Genomic DNA, 22,500 nt, shown 5'->3' with positions numbered 1-22,500 from the left:
TTGGGGCTTACGTAGAAGCAACTTGGAGGACCGAACACTCATTCCCCAGAGCTGAATCTGTCACTTTTGTCTTTGTCTCTGTGTGTGTGTGTGTGTGTTCCAGGTGGCGGAAATGCACGGGGAACTGATCGAATTCAATGAACGTCTCCACCGGGCCTTGATGGCCAAGGAAGCTCTCGTGACTCAGATGAGACAAGAACTCATTGATCTGAGAGGACCGGTAATAATTTTCTTCTGAATAATCGCCATCATTCTCATCGTAGGGATAAGACGCAGGGGTAGGCAACCTTGGCTCTTTTATGACTCGTGGACTTCAACTCCCAGAATTCCTGAGCCAGCATGGCTCAGCTTGGAAACCTGGCTGGCTCAGGAATTCTGGGAGTTGAAGCCCACGAGTCATAAAAGAGCCAAGGTTGCCTAACCCTGGGATAAGCAATGGGGCACTTTTTTTTACACTGGAGACAAGGAAAAGTAGTTCTCGACTCACAACCATCCACTTAATGGCCGTTTAAGTTACAACTATCCACTTAATGACCATCGAAAGTTACAACGGCGCTGAAAACAGTGACCTGCAGCCAGTCATCCTTGTGGTCATGTGATCAAAATTCAGGTGCTTGGCACACATACATGTACATATGGAGATAGAGATACAGATGTACACATACAGACACACACACACACACAAACACACGCAGGATGCTTGCCATGTCTAGAGTCATGTGATTGTCAGTTGGGACCTTCCCAAGGAGTTCTGACAAGCAAAGACAATAGAGGTATTGTAGCCTCTTGGGTCCTCATTTTACTGACCTCGGAAGGATGGAAGGCCGAGTCCACCTTGAGCCAGTCAGGATCGAACCCCTGGCTGTGGGCAGAGTCAGCCTGCAATGCCGCATTCTAACCACTGCACCACCATGGCTTAGAGAGCAATAGCACTTAGACTTACATACCGCTCTGCAGGGCTTTGCAGCCCTCTCTGAGCAGTTTTCAGAGCCAGCCTGTTGCCCCCAACAATCTGGGTCCTCATTTTACTGACCTCGGAAGGCTGGAAGGCCGAGTCCGCCTTGAGCCCACTTCGGCATAGTGAAAGGAAGCTCGGTCAGAGAAGCCAACGTCTTGCCTCCAAAGTCCTGCACTCAATTAAACGTCGAGCTATTTGGTTTGCAAATGCTAATGTCTCCTGTAGCATTATGTTTATCTCCCCCTTAAGATTTTACCCTGAGATTTATAGCCAGCAGTGCTTCAATTAAACCCTTGTCCACCCCAATCTACTGGCAAGGCATGCCATAAAGAAATCTGCCACCGAATCATTTTATATGGCACCATTATTGCAAAGGACACAGTCCCCTTGTGTGTCATAATCATGCTACAATTACTTCATTTCCACCAGGCCATTTTGCTCCTTCAGAATGTCAACGTATAAGCTCAGCCCACATTCGGGAATCTAGAAATGCCGCTCGGAGTCAAGAGAGTGGCTCAATTCACAGTTTTTTCCGAACCACCATTTTATTAGCTGCAATACACAGGCAATCCTTGACAGTGACCGTTCGAAGTTACAGCGGCATTGGGAAAAAAGCAACTTATGATCATTTTTTTTTCATGCTTACGACCGTTGCGGCATCCCCATGATCACGCAATCAAAATTCAGTTGCTTGGCCAACTGGGTCATATTTAACAACCACCATAAATGTTGTTATGCATGTAAAATGACCGAGGGTTGTGATCCATGGATTTCCAGGGGAAAGGCTGGATATAAATAGAAATAACATTCTAGAAATAATATGCATATTATAATTAGTAAGCATAATAATTTATGTTATAAAATATAATACTATTCTAGAAATAAGGAGAATTTTTCTGACGGCGAGAACAATCAACCAATGGAACAGATTGCCTTCAGAAGTTGTGGGAGCTTCATCCCTGGAAGCTTTCAAGAAGAGACTGGGCTGCCCTCTCTCAGAAATGGTGTAGGGGCTCCTGCCTGAGCTGGGGGTTGGACTAGATGACCTACAAGTTCCCTTCCAACTATTCTATTCTATTCTATTCTGTTCCGTTCCGTTACATTCCATTCCATTCCATTCCATTCCATTCTGTTCTGTTCTGTTCCGTTCCGTTCCGTTCCGTTCCATTCCATTCCATTCCATTCCATTCCATTCCATTCTATTCTATTCTATTCTATTCTATTCCATTCTTCTATTCCATTCCGTTCCATTCCATTCCATTCCATTCCATTCCATTCCATTCCATTCCATTCCATTCCATTCCATTCCATTCCATTCCATTCCATTCCATTCCATTCCATTCCATTCCATTCCATTCTATTCTATTCTATTCTATTCTATTCTATTCTATTCTATTCTATTCTATTCTATTCTATTCTATTCTATTCTATTCTATTCTATTCTATTCTATTCCATTCCATTCTATATTCTATTCTATATTCTATTCTATATTCTATTCTATTCTAAATATACTCCTAAATAATATATAGAAAATAAATGAGAAACACAAATACACCTAGGGCGATATTCCTCAAGTATTTTCAGCCGCTGTTCTCCAACTATTTGATGGGCTAATGCCTTTTTTTTCTCTGCCTGCATTTATAGGATGGGTTCTGATTTCTCCCTGCCCTTTTACAGCTGCAGACATAAGCTGTACATTTAAAACATCCCATGATAATATTTCCTGACAGTTAGAATAATTAAATCAGTGGAACAGCTTGCCTTCAGAAGCTGTGGGTGCTCCATCACTGGAGGTTTTTAAGAAGAGACTAGCCAGCCATTTGTCCGGAATGGTAATAGGTCTCTTGTTTGAGCAGGGGGTTGGACTAGAAGACCTTCGAGGTCCCTTCCAACTCTCTTGTTCCATTCCGTTAATTTACCCCAGAAAAAGTGCACTTTAATATTTTTTATTCCTTCTGCTCGTCAAACACACTCAGCTTCAAATGTATTTGGAAAGACAAGAACATCCCGTTTTGGAGAGGCGCTGAATAATAAGCACAAGATGTATCAGTCTAATGTCTTTACAATTTCCAAAGCATGAAGGGGAATTGGGATAGGTTGGGTGGGGCTCCATCCCCCCTGCCACTCTGAATAAGCCACAGAGCAAACCAGATTTTAAAAAATCTTTTTAGGTTTTCAGGCTGCGGCAGCATAAAGGCTAAAATGTGTCCTGAATTTCTAACCTTTTTAGAGGTCCTCGTTCAAGATTTTTTTTTTTAAATTCCATTTATATCCCGCCCTTCTCCGAAGACTCAGGGCGGCTTACAAGCTTAGCAGTAGCCTTCATTCAATGTATATGCCTGCTTATTAGGGCTTTCGCCCCCCCCCAGCGGCATTATTACAAAGTCAGCTTAATTGCCCCCAACAATCTGGGTCCTCATTTTACCTACCTGGGAAGGATGGAAGGCTGAGTCAACCTTGAGCCTGGTGGGACTCGAACCTGCACTAATTGCAGGCAGCTGGTGTTACTTAAGGAGGCATTAGCCCACTGCTCCACCAAGGCTCTTGCGTAAGGGGGAAGAGAGTGCCGTAAAATATTTCTCGAATAATTATACCATCAGTAATGTTTTCCTGAATCGTCGTGTTAACTTTTGGGGATGTAAATTATTATTTTTTTAAGTGGATTGTAAAGCGGGGGGGGGGGAAGGCTTGTGAGTCGAGTATTTGCTTTGAGTTACAACTCTTGTGATGCTGATTTGAAAGGCTGCCCAGCATGTGAATCTGGTTCATGTATAATTCTAAGCCATAAAAGGCCTTGGAGGCTTCTTTTGCCGGTGGCTTCACATTTTGTGTGAATTTGGTGTAACAGTGGTCCAAAAGATTCCTGCCTTAGTGCGATAAAGAAGTTGGCACCTTCCATTCCAACAGATGCAAGTACAGCCTGCATTTCAAAGTGAGGACAGCAGTGTGCCAAGCCAGCTTTCGTAATATCTGAACGATCGTCGCATTTCAGGGAGTCCGGTTTTTATACAGGCAGTCCTCGGCTTACAATAGTTCGTTTAGCATCCGTTCAAAGTTACAGCAGCACTGAAAAAAAAGTCTCCCGTGGCCATTTTTCACATGACTCTTGCAGCTTCCCCGTGGTCACCTGACTCAGGAATTCTGGGAGTTGAAGTCCATGAGTCATAAAAGAGCAGAGGTTGCCTACCCCTGGTATTGGTGGTCCTGCTTGAGCAGGGGTGCTGGACTAGAAGACCTCCATGGTCCCTTCCAGCTCTATTCTATTCTAAATTCTAAATACTCAGGTGTTCAGAATTCGGGCACTTGGCAACCAGTGTTTATTTATTTATTATTATTATTTATTTAAATTTATATACCGCTCTATTCCCGTAGGACTCAGGGCGGTTTACAGGGAGAATTAAAATACATAACATAACAAAAATTAAAAGCAGTTAAAAACTATAATTAAATGAATTCCCTGAAATTAAACTAAACTTCACAGCCGTCGCAGCGTCCCGGGTTCAAGCGATCGCCATTTGCAATCTTCCCAGCTGGCTTGCAACCAGCAAGGTCAATGGGAATAGCCGGACTTGCTTAACGACTGCAGTGATTCACGTAACGACCGTGGCCGAAAAGATCGTAAAATCGCTTGTGATTTCAACAACGGCCTTGCTTAGCGGTAGAAATTCAGGTTTTAATCGAGTAGGTTGAGGATGGCTTGTACCCACGCATCCAAATTAGAAATGTGGAATTCATCTGGGATGGGCCTTGCGACACTTTTTCTTTCACAAAAAGCGAAGGAAATGCCGGAGAACTTTGTTTTTGCTTAACTGTCGGGGAGGAGAGGTCACCTCCGTTCAGTCTGTAAAGTGGCCTATTGTTTTTTCTTCTTCTTTTATTGACATTTTAAAAGCTGGCTTATTTATCTCTCACTGGCTCCAAAGCCAATCTATTTGGTAAGAGCAGCGAGGGTTGTTGTTGGTTTTTTTAAAAATAAAATAAAATAAAATAAAAAAGCCCTAAAAAAATCAAGCTGAACTGAAATGGCAAAGAGGCTTTCAAAATAACCTTTCTGTACAAAATTTGTTCTGCTAAGTGTCAAAATTATATATGCTGCCAGCCATCCATCTGACTCTGTCTGTCTCTCTGTGTGTGTATGTGTGTGCGTGTTTGGATGTGTACGTGCATAATGAAAAGGGAGAAGAACAAAACACACAAAATTTTACACAGCCCGGCTGTGTGCGCTTCCTTCATCCCGCCCAGATATTGGCAAGCAGGCAGGCAGGTGAGTTTGAGGCTAGGGAGGAAAAAAAATATTGGAGGCTTAATGGTCCTGTTTTATGATGATCCAGGTATAAAGCAGACGCATCTGAAAGTTGGAATTGTTATCATGTGCCTCGTCAGAAGTTGGCGCAAGAATGAAATCACAGTCCCACAATCCCTAGAGGACAGCAGGCTGCCGATTCGTAAATGGAAAGATACGGTTCCTTCCGTGCTTGTTATTCCTGCCTGCCCCCACCTACCCCCCCCAGCCCAGAACTGCACTGAATCCACAGTTCTTTCATGCGAAACAAAAACGAAAAAATGGAAGAGTTTACCTGAATTTGATTTGTGTTTTGTTTTTCCCCCCTATCCATTGCTCTCTGTCTGGAGGACGTTGGGCAACAAAGATATCAGTTGATCCTTGACCCATGACCATAACGGAGCCTGCCCATTGTGGTTGTAATACACAAGAAATGCGAAATTTGAAAAGACCTGGCTTGAACGATCATTTCCTAGTTGGGTTCCTGAAGTCCGAAAGAACAGATGCTGACTTTTGAAATGGATTTCCTGTGTGCTGATCAAAGACTTGGGTTTTGCTGTTGTTGTGACTGTATATCTCACCGCCATCCTCATCTTGACGGAGATTGTTCCTTGAACTTTTATGGTCAAGATTTTGATGAAGGGTCCCTGGTGCTCTCTGAGCTTGGTTGTTTTCTTGCAGGAATCTCATTACTCAACTAGGTAACGTCATCAGTGCTAGAAGGGAGTAGGGTTTGTGTAGCGGAGAAGGAGGGAGACGGGGAGGAGGAGGAGGAGGAGGAGGGATGAATAAGGAGGAAAGAAGAAGGAAGACGAAGACTGTGGAGAAGATTGTGTAGTCCTTGGTGCTCTCTGAGCTTGGTTGTTTTCTTGCAGGCATCTCATTACTCAACTAGGTAACGTCATCAGTGCTAGAAGGGAGTGGGGTTTGAGGAGGAGAGGAGGAGGAGGAGGAGGGTGACTATGGGTTCCTTGCTGCTCTCTGAGCTTGGTTATTTTCTTGCAGACGTTTAATTACCCAAGCTAGGTACCATCATCAGTGACAGTGATGATGCACTGATGATGTTACCTAGTTGGGTCATGAAACGTCTGCAAGGAAGCCACCAAGTTCAGAAAGCACCAAGGAGCCCACAGTCGTTGTCGTCATCGTCCTCCTCCTCCTCCTCCTCCTCCTCCCCCTCCTCCTCCTCCTCCTCCTCCTCCCCTACTCCACAAAGCCCACTCCCTTGTAGCACTGATGATGTTACCTAGTTGGGTCATGAGACATCTGCAAGGAAACCACCAAGCACAGAGAGCACCAAGGACCCATAGTTCTCCTCTTCCTCCTCCTCCTCCTCTTCCTCCTCCTCCTCCTCCTCCTCCTCCTCTTCCTCCTCCATTCCATTCCATTCCTGACGAGGTTATCTAGGTGGGTGATGAAATGTCTGCAAGAAAGCCACCAAGCTCAGAGAGCACCAGGGGACCCTTCATAAAAATCGAGGACCCCACAGTTCAACCCCCCCGAGCTGCAGATATTCTCCTTTACATATTTTTTATATCTAGTTTGATTTTTGCTTTGAGTTAACTATGGATTATTTTCTTGGCTGGATATTCATAATAATTAATGTTGACATTATTACAGCTGTTACTATTCAATATTGTGAAATATTAACAGTATTTGTCTTAGGCTTGTTTTGGAACATTGTGCTACTGGTAGTTTTGTTTAATTGCAAACCGTCTTGAGCTTGTCAGGTTTCAGTACATCCCTTAAATGAATACATACATCTCTTTTTTTTAAGAAAGAGAGACAAATTATTAGGCTTAATTAGAGTTGCTATTAAGCAGATGGGGGCCAGATTTACTTCTAATGTTATGTTAGAACGTGTTGAAGGATCTAGTTGGAACTTTGATCCTAGTGGAAGGATTGAGTAAAATAATTGGTTTTATAAGCTTGACGCTCACAGTGGAAGCTTTTAGGGGGGCTGTCAATAACAGCGAAAACTTTGAAATGAGAGCATACAATAGCAATAATGACAGGATCAAGAGGAATACTGTAACTGCAATTTTTTTAAAAATGCTATCTATGCTTGCCTGGAAAAAGTGCAAGATTTTATAATGGCTCTTAATGTCCAGAGCGCACTTAGATTAAGGCACATCTAACACATCAAGAGAGCATAAGAAATGTGCTGTAGTTCTAGTGACAAGTAAGTGTGCTACATTCTAGGTCACTGTGTTTTAATCACCCGAGTCATTAATTCTAAAAAGAGCGTGAATGAAATTCACAAATTTTAACCATCCTATTGATCGCCTTCAGCTAACATTGTGTGTGGGAGAGCATTTTTACTTGAAGTATGGGGCTGTGGCCCTTCTCATTTTTGTTCCCTTAGGCCAGGGGTCTTCCAACTTTGTCCTTTTATGACTTGTGGACTTCAACAACCGGAATTCCTCAGCCAGCGTGCCTGGCTGAGGAATTCTGGGAGTTGAAGTCCACAAGTCACAAAAGGCCAAAGTTTGAAGACCCCTGCCTTAGGCATATACAGAGTCTAAACCCTTTCTTGGAATTAAATTAATTAAATTAAATTAATAGCCCAAGGCTATTTCTTTATTTTAGTTAGAGTATGCTTTCATCCCAATTTTTGTTTTAAATTAATGCATACTAAATAGCATCACATGGACTCTTTTGCTAAGGGAGATATTGGTAGGACTTACTTTGAACTGAGGGCTCCTGGTTGTAATTTAATTTACAGGCTTGGAGAAGCCTGCATTATCTGTAGTTTCCAAAAGATCATGGTATGGAATGCTTGATGTTTGGGACCAGTGTTTTTCAAACTTGCAACTTGGAAGGTATGTGGACTTCAACTCCCAGAATTCCCCGGCTAACATGGCTGACTTGCAAATCCTGGGAGTTGAAGTCCACACATCTTCAAATCTCCCAAGTGTGAGAAACATTGCTCTAGTCTAAACCAAAGCTCTCTTGAATTCACTAAATTAGTGTAATCTTTTAGATTTCTAAGAAGAAATAATAGATCCCATTCACAATTTACCTGGTGAGCCTTTTCAAGAGCTTCCTTCCCTTAATAATAATAATAAGTTGGAAGGGACCTTGGAGGTCATCTAGTCCAACCCCCTGCTAAGGCAGGAAACCCTATACCATTTCAGACAAATGGCTGTCCAGTCTCTTCTTAAAAACTTCCAGTGTTGGAGCATTCACCACTTCTGGAGGCAGGTTGTTCCACTGGTTAGTTGTTCTAACTGTCAGGGAGTTTCTCCTTAGTTCCAGGTTGCTTCTCTCCTTGGTTAGTTTCCATCCGTTGCTTCTTGTCCTGCTTTCAGGTGCTTTGGAGAAGAGCTTGGCTCCCTCTTCTTTGGGGCAGCCCCTGAGATACTGGAACACTGCTATCATGTCACCCCTCACCCTTGGTGCGCTATCTGCACAAATCCACCCGTCTATCTTTGTGAGAGTATTTTTTGATTAGACAGTAAGGAAAATAATGTTCTTGGTTAGCAGCGTTGGACAATAGCTCTCGTCAGATGCAAAGTAAAACGCCATTTTCTCAGAATGTAAACGAAACAGCCAAATGGCACAGAGCTTCTGTTCCGCAACCGCACCCGTGTTTTGCCGGTCAGAACGTTGTGAGGCCCCTTCAAATCAGGAAGATTAAGGTGGAAGAGACAACACTGTAAGACCCTACATGGAAAGAACAGAGTTCTCAAGATAAGGAGCTCACTTTGGGTATTAACGAAGAAACTGGAAATATTGGAGCATGTCAGAAACACTGAATTTAGGAACCAGTCCAAAATCTCTTTCGTTGACTTTCCTAAATTTAAATTCCGTTTCTTTTAAGGCTCACATGTTTTTTTTTTAATCCCATTTATATCCCGCCCTTCTCCGAAGACTCAGGGCGGCTTACAATTTAAAGCACAAATCAATGTGCTTAGCAATAGCCTTCATTCTATGTACGGTATGTTTTGAGCCTTACCGCAGCGTTCGTGCTATTTGGAATAAGATGGTCAGCTCTCACGTTTTTGAAACTCTTTGAGGATTCTTATTTTTTGAAGAAAATGTTTGCCAAGAGGTAGGAATGATCTATAAAACTGCAATATTGCCCAAGCCGTGCTGAGACTTCTATTTCAATATGATCCCCTGGGAATGATAGGAACAGAGGCTGTTGGATTTAGGAATGAGTTTTGGGAGGATTTGCTGTGGCTCCCTGCTCTTTTAAGACAATCGGTGAAGTCGACCCAGAGTTTAATTATATTTTTCCTTCCTTCCTTTTGTCGCCTAGGTTCCCGGAGATCTCAGTCAAACCTCTGAAGATCAAAGCCTGTCAGATTTTGAAATGTAAGTTGTTTAGAAAGTTTGATGTGGTTTATCTCATTCCCGCAATGACTTCAAAAGAGCGATTTTTGAAATAAATGATTCATAATTCCTGGTTCTTTCCGTTTGGGGAATGTATTCCCCATCTTGTAACATAACCCCGTGGCATTCTTGATTTGGCTCCTTATTCCATGTGCTTTGATTATTGGTAGCATCTATCAGTGGAGTCTGCCTTACGACCTGTTTGTACTTCCATGCAAGATTGTATATGCTGACTTATACATACATATATATATATATTTTGTGTCATCCAGATCAAACCGAGCACTTATAAACGTCTGGATCCCTTCAGTCTTTCTCCGTGGGAAAACGGCAAATGCGTTTCACGTTTATCAAGTAAGCGTTCTGTTCAGTGATGGATGACTTTCATTATCCTAGTGTCAGACTGGCTCCAATTTGCTCCTTAGGAAAGAGCCACCCTCGACTCCACGGGCGTTAAAAGAAAAGGTACTTTCGCTAGAGATGTGGAGTGCGCCACGAGTGAGTGAGGCAAGCCCCGAAAGAAAGTGGAACGAAAATCATAATATGGAAAGCGATCTCCAATGTCCCCCCCCAAAAACCCTGCACCCTGGGAGAATAGACCAATTGGGTCCTGTTCCGAGGTTTTGAGAACACGGTGCCTCCGGCGCCAAGAGGTTTGGCTTCATTTTGGCAGCTTAAAGTTTGATCTAGACATGGGTGGAGGAGGAGGAGCAGGAAGCAGAAGAAGCAGGAGGAGGAGGAAGACAAGGTGAAGGAAAGGAGGAGAAGGACAGGAGGAAGAGGAGGAGGAATAAGAAGCAGCAGCAGGAGGAGGAGAAGGACAAGGACAAGGTGGAGAAGGAGAGGAGGAGAAGGAGAGGAGGAAGAGGACAAGGACAAGGTGAAGGAAAGGAGAAGGAGAGGAGGAAGAGGAAGATGAGGACAAGGACAAGGTGGAGAAGGAAAGGAGGAGGAAGAGGACAAGGACAAGGTGAAGGAAAGGAGAAGGAGAGGAGGAAGAGGAGGATGAGGACAAGGACAAGGTAGAGAAGGAGAGGAGGAGAAGGAGAGGAGGAAGAGGACAAGGACAAGGTGAAGGAAAGGAGAAGGAGAGGAGGAAGAGGAGGATGAGGACAAGGACAAGGTGGAGAAGGAAAGGAGGAGGAAGAGGACAAGGACAAGGTGAAGGAAAGGAGAAGGAGAGGAGGAAGAGGAGGATGAGGACAAGGACAAGGTGGAGAAGGAAAGGAGGAGAAGGAGAGGAGGAAGCAGAAGAAGCAGCAGCAGCAGGAGGACAAGGACAAGGTGGAGAAGGAGAGGAGGAAGAGGAGGAGGAAGAAGAAGCAGGAGGAGGAGGAGGAGGACAAGGACAAGGTGAAGAAGGAGAGGAGGAGGAGAGGAGGAAGAGGAGGAGGAAGCAAAAGAAGCAGGAGGAGGAGGACAAGGTGGAGAAGGAGGAGGAGTAAGAAGCAGGAGGAGGAGAACAAGGACAAGGTGGAGAAGGAAATGAGAAGGAGAGGAGGAGGAGGAGGAGGAGGAGGAGGAGGAAGCAGAAGAGGCAGGAGGAGGAGAAGGAAAAGGAGAAGGAGAGGAGGAGGTTAAGCAATCTGGCTTCCCCCACTGACTTTGCTAGTTGGAAGCTGGCTGGGAAGATCACAAATGGCAGCCATTTATGCTGTAAGTTCCCCGGAGTTGTTGGATACGAGATGGGTGGCAAATGCATTTTATGAATGAATGAATGAATGAATGAATGAATGAATGAATGAATGATAGATAGATAGATAGATAGATAGATAGATAGATAGATCAATAGATCGATAGATAGATAGATAGATAGATAGATAGATAGATAGATAGATAGAACACGTGACCCCAGGATGCCCCAACCCATCGTAAATATATGCTGGTAGCCAAGCATCCAAAATGTTGATCACGTGACCGTGGGGATGCTGCAACGATTGTAAGTGTGAGGACCAGTTGTACGTCCCCTTTGTCAGCGCTGTGGGTAGCTTCGAAAAGGAAAGCCTCTTCCAGCCAGGGTATATTTGTTGTCTGTTTTTCCACGTTTAAACAAAACTGCTGCTAGTTAAGCAGGGGGGAAAAACCCATATGTGCCAGCATATTCCATCGCGTAGCAATTAACTCCTTTTAATGAGGCAAGAACGCATTTAGTATTGGTGCTGTCATCCTTGGGTCACTGATAAGATGCTTCCCTCCTTTCCTTGTGCGTGTTCCCACATTGCTTGTCTACGGGAATGACAGTGTGCCAATTGTGTTGCAAGCGCTTGGAGATAGGCTGACGTTAAGCCCAGTGAAAGATACTTGGCATCTTTGAACACTTGATGCGACCGAAACATCAAAGTCACCCATTGGACTTCCAGCCAGAAGATTATCAGCTGATACTTAAGCCTGCCATGTTATTTTATTTTATTTTTATTTTTTTACTCTGAAATTGGACATAATAGTAATGAGTCTTTATTGATTAGCCCTTGGGCCATATCGAAGTGCAAAGTTCCAGCAACAAATTGTTACTAACATTTGATAAAAGCAATTTAAAAATGAAATTTGATAAAGAAATTGGACATGTTACTGGAGGGTTTGTCCAGTGTATTAAAACTGAACATGGTTGGGTTCCTTGGCTTTGATTTAGTGCATTGCCAAGTCATGATAATTTGTAAGCTATGATTGAAGGCGGGTTACGTGTTGTGTGACTGCAGCCGTTCAATAAATCTTGGCTTGGTTGATCTATAAATTCAAGCAATTGTGGATAATCTTTCTATACACCATGTGGCCCTCACTCTGGTTGATACATTGCCTGTGATTATTAATCTATGATCTGCTTGATTATGACTTGTGGAGGAAGCCAGAATTAATTCAGTTCTCCAAACACTAAGTCATAACTCGGAGTTTATGAGCTACGGTGGCTAAGCTCTACACTTCACTGAGCCCAAATCAAAGAAATCATATTGGCGCGGTGGCATACAAAGCATTGAGGGCTGATAAGCTGGCATCTTCTCTATATTTTTGGATGTTGGGTTTTCGAGCCAACATTTGTTCTTGTTTCACGTCTGTTTCTGTTGTTCCTGGTGACTGGCTATTAAGAACATTTCTTGGACTTGTTTTGTAGTGAATCAAGTTTTTTATTCAACTTTCTTGGAGAGACACTTCCAAGTTTCATTTACAACTAGCCTCTAGGTGGTGATAGCTACCAGAAGCCTACTTAATGCTTTGGCAGCAACCAAATAATTCTTGTGGACATATCTGTGTTTACAGTCTCATTCGCTTCTGAGTCAGGTCTCACCTCCTCCGCAAATCTTCCACAGACACTATAGTAAATTCAATAGTCCCCTTCAGTGGGCAGGTGTTGACATATCAAACATTGATAAATTATTGGGAACATAAACGCTCTTTGTAATATTGTTTGAGGGAGGATTTTACACAGTAGCTGTTACTGTAGACTTACGTTAGTAGTGTATACATTTCTTTTTTACTAGTATATGAACAGCACAGATGGGCATAACTTCTGATATCGGTGCTAATTTTTTCTAAACAGCACAGCTGAACGAGTTACTCTACCTGTAAATTTAGCAGCTGTGCTGAGGCGCTGTTAATGACACAAAGCATTTGAGCTTTCCATGAAGGTTGCCCTTGATTTGTAATCACAAATGGAGCCAGCATTTCCATGGTTAAGTGAATTGTGCCTGATTTTGCAGCCAAGATTGTCAAGCGAAACTTGTTCGTTGCTATTTTGTAAGCACCTCCGGCTTCCTCCATTGAATTAGCTGGTTGGAAGTTGGTTGGGAAGATGGGCAAATTACGATCACATGAATCCAGGACGCTGCAACCATCACAAATACAGGGCAGTTGCCAAGCCTCCTTTGATCATATAATGTGGGGATGCTGCGATGGACATAAGTGTGAGGATTGGTCATAAGTCACTTTTTCCAGAGCTGTTATAACTTCAAATGGCAGGTAAACACATGGTTGTAAGTCAAGGACGATCTGATATTCCAAGTTGAAGTCAGGCTGAAGCTTCAGCACCTTGGACAGCTCCAGACCTAGAATTTGCTTTGCTGAGAGCTGGAGATGAACCGTTTCTGGCTTATACAGCAAAACAACCTTGAGTTTGATTCTGGCTTCAGTTTGTTGTTGTTAGTTGCGAAGTCGTGTCCGACCCATCGCGACCCTATGGACAATGTTCCTCCAGGCCTTCCTGTCCTCTACCATCTTCTGGAGTCCATCTAGGCTCACGCCTACTGCTTCAGTGACTCCATCCAGCCACCTCCTTCTCTGTCATCCCCTTCTTCTCTTGCCCTCAACCTTTTCCAGCATTAGGCTCTTCTCCAGTGAGTCCTTCCTTCTCATTAGGTGGCCAAAGTATTTGAGTTTTAGCTTCAGGATCTGGCCTTCTAAAGAGGCTCAAGCCTGGTTTGGATTTCAGATGTTTTCTTCCTGCCTGTTCTCCAGGGTAGGCTTGATAGGAAGAAATCTTCCGTGGCTCTTGCAGGTCAGCATCAGAGGATTGTGCTAATCTGGATCGTGTAGTTTTGGTGGTTAAGGTGGTTAAGGCTCCAGCTAGAAACCAGGAGATGGTGAATCCTAGTCCTGCCTTAGGGATGAAAGCTGATTGGGTGACTTTAGCCTAATCGCCAGGAGGTGCGGAGTTCTAGACCTGCCCTAAGGCATGAAAGCTAGTCGGTTGATCTTGATCCAATCACTGTCTCTCAGCCTAACTCACTTCTCAGGGTTGTTGTTGTGGGGAAAGTAGCAATAGCAATAGCACCTAGACTTATGTACCGCTTCACAGTGCTTTACAGCCCTCTCTAAGCAGTTTACAGAGTCAGCATATTTGTCCCCAATAATCTGGTTCCTCAATTTACCAACCTCAGAAGGATGGAAGGCTGAGTCCATCATGAGCCAGTCAGGATCGAACTTCTGGCAATGAGCAGAGTCAGCCTGCAATGCCGCATTCTAATCACTGTGCCAGCATGGTCCGAGTAGGAGAAGGAAGGTGTATTGGATATGTTCTCTGCCTTGACTTATTTGTAAAAGTAATAAAGGTGGGGGGGAAAAATAAACAAAATTACCATCATCCTGTCCGAATCACTGTGAAGTATCAGCATCGTTCTTTGGACAGTGGAACCCCAACCATTACCATTTGAACAATGGTCTTCTGAATTGAAGCAGTGTAGCCTTAGAACAAGTATTATCACGGAGCGTAACACTCAACACCCTTGTAACTCAACTACGTTCCACAGGGTAGCAACTTCTAATTTACAGTTCTGCAAAAATGTACCAGAGGCCTCTGTGTTTCTGGGAAAGCAGAAATGTATCAACCCCTGTTAGTTTCTGATCTGCGAAGTTAACAGCAAAGTAAAAAAAACGCAGAAGCACCTTGTAGCTTTTAACAGCATAATTAACATATAAATTAAATAACAGAGGTGTGAGAATGCAACCTTATCCAATGCCTGGAGAGATGAAAATAGGATCTGTTAACTGTTCTCTGATCCCTCCCCACTCCCCCCCACCTCCGATTTTGCATTTAAGTACAGAACCCTGTAAAAAAAGAAGAAGGCACCAACAGGAATAATGTTGTTTGTTAGAAAACTCCACAGATCTACAGCGCTGGAATAAAACTGTTTTGTGAACAAACTACAGTTTCCCCTAACCCTTTGAAGTGGGTTGGCACGAAAGAGAAGGACTAGCCCAAGGCCACCCAGCCGGCTTTCATGGCTAAGGCGGGACTAGAACTCACCGTCTCCTGGTGATTGGCTCAAAGTCACCCAGCCGGCTTTCATGGCTAAGGCGGGACTAGAATTCACTGTCTCCTGGTGATTGGCTCAAAGTCACCCAGCCGGCTTTCATGGCTAAGGCGGGACTAGAACTCACCGTCTCCTGGTGATTGGCCCAAGGTCACCCAGCCAGCTTTCATGCCTAAGGCGGGACTAGAACTCACTGTCTCCTGGTGATTGGCTCAAAGTCACCCAGCTGGCTTTCCTGCCTAAGGCGGGACTAGAACTCACCGTCTCCCGGTGATTGGCCCAAAGTCACCCAGCCGGCTTTCATGGCTAAGGCGGGACTAGAACTCACCATCTCCTCGTGATTGGCCCAAGGTCACCCAGCTGGCTTTCATGACTAAGGTGGGACTAGAACTCACCATCTCCTGGTGATTGGCTCAAAGTCACCCAGCTGGCTTTAATGGCTAAGGCAGGACTAGAACTCACAGTCTCCTGCTCTCTAGCCTGGTGCCTTAACCACTAGACCAAACAGGGTGGGTATTTGGGTGAGCTCTGAATTTGTCCTCACTTTTGATGTGAAGAAGGAGCTTGTCCACACTTTTGTGACATTCCCCCCCCCCCAAGGCCTTTCTCTGTGTGAAAGGCCTTTTTCAATCCACGGATATAAATGGGTGCTTAAGGTTCTCCTGTTTCACCATAACTCGGCACACAATCCGGTTCTCCTACGGGCCCCCCAATCTCAGAATCATCTCTGACCCGAAACAGGTTTCTACTGATGTACAGAAGCAAACATCAGCGGAGCTGTTGTTGCTACAGAACGAGGGGGGAAGCTGGCATTATGTAACTGTTTATTTCTAAAAAGTCCTTGAAAATCCCTACAGATGAGCTGGTTTGCTTCCTGCCCAGATTCCTGTTTATTATTTGCATAAGTTAAATAATGAGAGCTCTTTGTGAAATAATCAGCTTTAAGCACCGTTAGGTCATGGAGGTGTGAAGCCCAGAGAACTAGAATGATGCAAAGCATAGGAAATTCAAGAAGAGGATCAAAGTTAAGCCTGAAAACTCTTCATAGTCTTCTTGTCTAGGAGGGGCTGGATAGGATAGGATAGGATAGGATAGGATAGGATAGGATAGGATAGGATATGGTAGAGTAGAGTAGAGTAGAGTAGAGTAGAGTAGAGTAGAGTAGAATAGAATAGAATAGAATAGAATAGAATAGAATAGAATAGAATAGAATAGAATAGAATAGAATAGAATAGAATATAGGAATAATGAACAGAACAGAATAGAAATAGAATAGAATAGAATAGAATAGAATAGAATAGAATAGAATAGAATAGAATAGAATAGAATAGAATAGAATAGAATATAGGAATAATGAATAGAATAGAACAATAGAATAGAATAGAATAGAATAGAATAGAATAGAATAGAATAGAATAGAATAGAATATAGGAATAAAGAATAGAATAGAATAGAATATAGGAATAATGAATAGAATAGAACAGAATAGAATAGAATAGAATAGAATAGAATAGAATAGAATAGAATAGAATAGAATAGAATATAGGAATAAAGAATAGAATAGAATAGAATAGAATAGAATAGAATAGAATAGAATAGAATAGAATAGAATAGAATAGAATAGAATAGAATAGAATATAGGAATAAAGAATAGAATAGAATAGAATAGAATAGAATAGAATAGAATAGAATAGAATAGAATAGAATAGAATAGAATATAGGAATGAAGAATAGAATAGAATAGAATAGAATAGAATAGAATAGAATAGAATAGAATAGAATAGAATAGAATAGAATAGAATAGAATAGAATAGTCTGAGGAATTCTGGGAGTTGAAGTCCACAAGTCATAAAAGGGCCATGTTTGAAGACCCCTGCTCTAACTTGTTGAATGTAACCAGCTGCTAAATACAAGTTCACAGGGCAAAGATGAACCTTAAGATTTACCAACGATAGGGCAGCAAAAATGTCTTTGTGGTAAGCTACCCAAACCCATCCTGCAAACCTTTGGTTAATGTTTTTGTCGTTTTTGATTATGGCGAGGCTCCCAGATTTGGTTGGGCAACATCGACGACGCCCAAATAAAGAAAAAAAAAAAGAATACATCTTATGGTTTTGTTTGGTTTAATGGCTGAAGTCACTGAGCCAAAATATTCAGTGAATGAAAAGAGGACATTTTCAAGGCCGTATCAAACGCCCCCCCCCCTCAGTTTGGCTAAAGCAGGGACCAGAATTTCTGGAGAGCGCTTTTCATGTCTTTTAATTTTCCCTGCCCCTGCTGGTTGAACTGCCTGATTTTTTTTCTTTTTTTAAAAAAAGATTAATTTATTTTTTTATTGGTGCATCTTTATTGCTTGAGAATAGCCCCGTAATCCGCATTGCCATGTTTTATTGCTCTTTGAAATCCAGCAACATCCTCGTTTAGATGTAAATTGTCATCAGATTACCCCCATTGCTGTTTCTCACCCCCCACAGATATTTGTGTGTTTTATTTCTTTGTGTCTCTTGGCTTCTTCGTACGTAGCTCATTAAGAGAATTGGCTGTCCCTGCTGCTAAGCAGAGAATGAACAGCCGAAGCCTGATGTGAAATGAGAGTGGAATCTAAGCCAGAGGAACCACGCACAAGGGACCAGGTGATAAACCTCAGCCATCTTTGGGTCTTCTGGTGTAGAAAATAAACAAGGGGAAGCACAGTGACTTAAAGGTACAGGTAAAGGTAAAGGTTCCCCCGCACATGCGTGCTAGTCGTTTCCAACTCTAGGGGCCGGTGCCCATCTCCGTTTCAAAGCCGAAGAGCCAGCGCTTGTCCGAGGACGTCTCCGTGGTCATGTGGCCGGCATGACTAGATGCCAAAGGCACACGGAACGCTGTTACCTTCCCACCGGAGTGGTCCCTATTTTTCTACTTGCATTTTTTACGTGCTTTCGAACTGCTAGGTTGGCAGAAGCTGGGACGAGTAACAGGCGCTCACTCTGTTAACGCGGCACTCGGGATTCGACCCGCCAAACTGCCGACCTTCTGATCGACAAGCTCAGCGTCCTAAGCCACTGAGCCACCGCGTCCCTTTCACTGACTTACAGGCGCTGGTTTTTTTTGTTTTTTTAATTAATCTGAACACCGCTCATCCGCTTTCCTACAGGTGGATTGGTAATGACGAGCTGAGTAAGACCTTCCTAGCTGAAATTCATACTTGACTTCCATGGCTAAGAACTGGAGATTCTGTTTGCAAAACTAGGAGGGAGTTCCTCCGGCACGGAGTGGGAGGGATGATGCCCACGGAGGGGAGCCGGGTGTGATGGATTGCGGTAAAGCAGCCATTGCCCTGGAATAAAGGAGCACATTCTGGAAAAGGGGGTGAGTGAGATAAGAGGCAGCCCAGCCCAGAGATGGAAGAAGAGAGTCTGGAGAGCCACACCGTAGAATTTCCCACCGTCTACAGTATCTGTTGGAATGAGAGTAATTCTCAGGACCCACCTCAATCCACATCTTAGGAAATAAGAACTCTTGGATGCAAGTTTAGTCCAAAAGGAAAATATTTACTAGGATGGAATCGATTGTGGCAATACAAGACAGAATCTAACAAAGTTACCTTTCAATCCTATATAAAGCATTCCCATTTCAGCCCCTCCCCTCATCCATTTGGTCAGGCTCCCATCATTTGCTTAGGTGTCAGGCCCTTCCATGGGAAAGGGAGCTCTCCTTGGTTTTATGGTTATTGCTTTTCCTTTTAGTTGTAAATGAAGATGCAATCCAGATCTGTCTCTCCCCCTCCCTCCCCCAGTTCAAATGTTCCCTGTTGTTTGAAGATCGCCTAAAGTCTATCCTCTTCCCCCCCCCCCCCCCGCCCTTCGGAGAGATGGCAGAATCCCCAGAATAAGCACATTGTTCTACCTATACATTTATGAAATGTGATATAAATGGATTCTGACAGTAATATAGATTTAGCCTGGCAAGATTCTGTCCATTTGTCGGTCTACCAATTAAGAACAGAACGCTGGCTGAATTGCTCTTTGTCATTCCTGGACTTAGCCTAACACTGCACAACTCTGATCCTTCTTAACTCTGGCTCTTTGACTTTAAGATTGTTGAATATATTGCCCCCAAAGGCATCATCCATCATCCTATGTGGTTATTTATGCTATATCAGTCAGTATTTCCTTCCTTCCTTCCTTCCTTCCTTCCTTCCTTCCTTCCTTCCTTCCTTCCTTCCTTCCTTCCTTTCTTTCTTTCTTTCTTTCTTTCTTTCTTTCTTCTTTCCTCCCTCCCTCCCTCTTTCTTTCTTCTTTCCTCCTTTCCTCCCTCCCTCCCTCCCCTCCCCTCCCTCCTCCCCTCCCTCCCACTTTCTTTCTTTCTTTCTTTCTTTCTTTCTTTCTTTCTTTCTTTCTTTCTTTCTTTCTTTCTTTCTTCTTCTTTCCTCCCTCCCTCCCTCTTTCTTTCTTCTTTCCTTCTTCCCTCCCCTCCCCTCCCTCCCTCTTTCTTTCTTTCTTTCTTTCTTTCTTTCTTTCTTTCTCTCTCTCTCTCTCTCTCTCTCTCTCTCTCTCTCTCTCTCTCTCTCTCTCTTCTTTCTTTCTTTCTTTCTTTCTTTCTTTCTTTCTTTCTTTCTTTCTTTCTTTCTTCTCAACCTACTCAGGAATGCACTCCTTTGCCTCTTGAAAAATGTTCTCACCCCGAAAGGAGGAAGTAGTCATAGAATCTTCAGTCCTGATGCAGTGAGGAGACTCTTTGGATGTCTCCCACAGCGCCAGTGTCAAATCCGCTCTCTACAATGAGTTTCACTTGCCAACTCCTTGCTATGAGGATAAATGAGAGATGAGACAAAATGATGAAGGGCAGAGAAGGATGCTGAGGATGGGTTCTTTGGGACAGGAGGTGTATATCATAATTTGTGAGGCAGTTCTGTAGTAGACGTGGGATAGAGGTGACATCTAGCTTACGTTTCTGTACCCGCAATGTAATTTGGTCTGTTGTTGCTGCTTAGTAACTGTTTCAGGTAAGGTGGCTATTGTTAAGCAAGTATAGCCTTGAAGCTTTGGAAAATCGAGAAATCGCAGAGAGGATTTGATTTCAAATCAAATTTCAACAAGAAATCAGAGAGCCAGTTTCATATAGTGGTTGAGGTACTGGCCTAGAAACCATAAGATGGTGGGTTCTAGTCCCGCCTTAGGCATGAAATCCAGCTGTGTGGCTCTGGGCCAATCATCGGAAGACCATGAGTTCTAGTCCTGCCTTAGCTGTGAAAGCCAGCTGGGTGACTTTGAGCCAATCACCAGGAGACTTTGAGTTCTAGTCCCGCCTTAGCCATGAAAGCCGGTTGGGTGACTTTGAGCCAATCACCAGGAGACTTGTGAGTTCTAGTCCCACCTTAGCCATGAAAGCCAGCTGGGCGACTTGGAGCTGGTCCATCTCTCTCAGCCTAACCCGCCTCATAGGGTTGTTGTAGGAAAAATATGAGGATGGAAGGAATATTATGTATCTTCACTGCCTTGAGTTACTTACAAACTAATAAAGGCAGGATAAAAAAAATCAAATCAATAAATAAAGCTGCTTGAAGACAGGGTTGCTGAGAACATATCCTCAACTGGAATGACAGTTGCAGAAAAATAGTCGCTTGCTACAACTGTTCCCCTGTTTGGGCACATGTCAATTCTCAGAAATAACGTATTCAATTGAGATATTTAACCACCATGCCTTGTTTCCTTCAGTCTCTCTGTAGGGTGTGCAAGACCAATAATTGCAATATAACAAGGCCAGTGAACGAGATGGCTCATTTGGCTTTTGTCTGCTACAAATTGGAGGAGACTTAGTGGAAAGACACTTTTCTTGGGGGAAGTCAAGAGTTCAATTCTGTAATTTCCGCCCCCCCCCCAGCAAAGAATCAGGTTAGTAAGTGAAGGAAAAGATATATATATATATATATATATATATATATATATATATATATATATATATATATATATATATATATATATATATATATATATATATATATATATATATATATGGCAAGATTTCCAGAAGCTGCTGCTGCTGCTGAATTAAAAAGACGACTCTGGATTTACCTAGACGAATAGGCTATGTTGTATTTGCCCTTTATGGTCTCAAGACTTTCCGACAGCGTTAAAAGAAAAAAATGAGGCAATTAGAAGACATTAGCATTACAAACGATACCATGATGGATTTGCACAGTGCTCAGGCCCATCCTGTGGCTTGCATTGGGCTTTGCACGATGTTCAGGCTTGATCTGTGACTACACGACGTTTGGCTTTAAGAACCGAGTCCCAGCACATTGCTGCTTTTGCTAATCGTGTGTAGAAGGGCAGACCGAGCTGGCGGGAGGTGGAGTTAAATGAGGCTTCAGCTTAGCAGCCATTACTTTCTCACAAACGGGAGGACATTTCTCTTTAGTTCTAGGTTTCTTCTCTCCTTGATGGGTGTCCCTCCGTGGCTTCTTCTCCTGCCTTCGGGGGCTTTGGAGAATAGCTTGACTGCCTCTTCTTTGGGGCAGCCCTTTAGAACACAGAACAGAAAAAACAGAATTGGAAGGGACCTTGGAGGTCTTCTAGTCCAACCCCCTGCTCAAACAGGAGACCCTTTGCCATTCTGGACAAACGGCTGTTCAATCTATTCTTAAAAACCTCCTGTAATGGAGGACCCACAATGTCTGGTGGCAAGTGGTTCCACTGGTTGATTGTTCTCACTGTCAGGAAGTTTCTCCTTAGTTCTAGGTTGCTCCTCTCCTTGATGGGTTTCCCTCCGTTGCTTCTTAATAATAAACCTTTATTGTGAAAGTACAACATGTGTACATTGAGATTACCTTCAGGGGCTTTGGAGAATAGGCTGACACCCCCCCCTCTTCTTTGGGGCAGCCCCTCACACATTGGAAGACTGCTATCGTGTCACCCCTTCTCTTTATTAGAAATATCCCATTCCTGCGACTGTTCTCCGTATGTTTTAGGTGCCTTCTCCCCACCTTCCTAATCAGGTTTTAAACACAAATCCTGTCTATTTTTTTAAAAAAAAAACACACACACACACACACACACAAAACAAAAACGCACACCACTACTGAGAAAATCACAGTGCTGGTAAATCACGGAGTTCAGTGTCGCATATTAAGCCACAACCTGTTGTTAAGTAATTAAGGATCCCAATACACCGTAATTTAATTTTTTAAGAGATG

At 43.2% G+C, this 22,500-nt stretch overlaps 1 protein-coding gene across 5 annotated transcripts in view; it reads left to right on the top strand.

Moving 5' to 3' along the window:
* The window catches only part of SNX29 (sorting nexin 29), a 130,363-nt gene that overhangs the window by 58,801 nt on the left and 49,062 nt on the right, over positions 1 to 22,500 (top strand). For 3 of the 5 annotated variants that reach the window (XM_083372773.1, XM_083372772.1, XM_083372774.1), the window contains 3 exons: positions 104 to 220; positions 9,506 to 9,561; positions 9,852 to 9,933. In XM_083372773.1, the coding sequence (XP_083228899.1) occupies positions 104 to 220; positions 9,506 to 9,561; positions 9,852 to 9,933 (255 nt within the window). Of the gene's footprint in view, positions 1 to 103; positions 221 to 9,505; positions 9,562 to 9,851; positions 9,934 to 17,843; positions 18,025 to 21,022; positions 21,143 to 22,500 lie in introns of those variants that run through there. The other 2 variants (XR_014493675.1, XR_014493674.1) reach the window with 2 other exon arrangements.

The sequence above is a fragment of the Vipera ursinii genome (assembly GCF_947247035.1).
Source record: "Vipera ursinii genome assembly, chromosome: 13".
Lineage (NCBI taxonomy): Eukaryota > Metazoa > Chordata > Lepidosauria > Squamata > Viperidae > Vipera > Vipera ursinii.
Note: the sequence above shows the minus strand (reverse complement) of the source record. Positions and strands in the feature narration are given on the sequence as shown.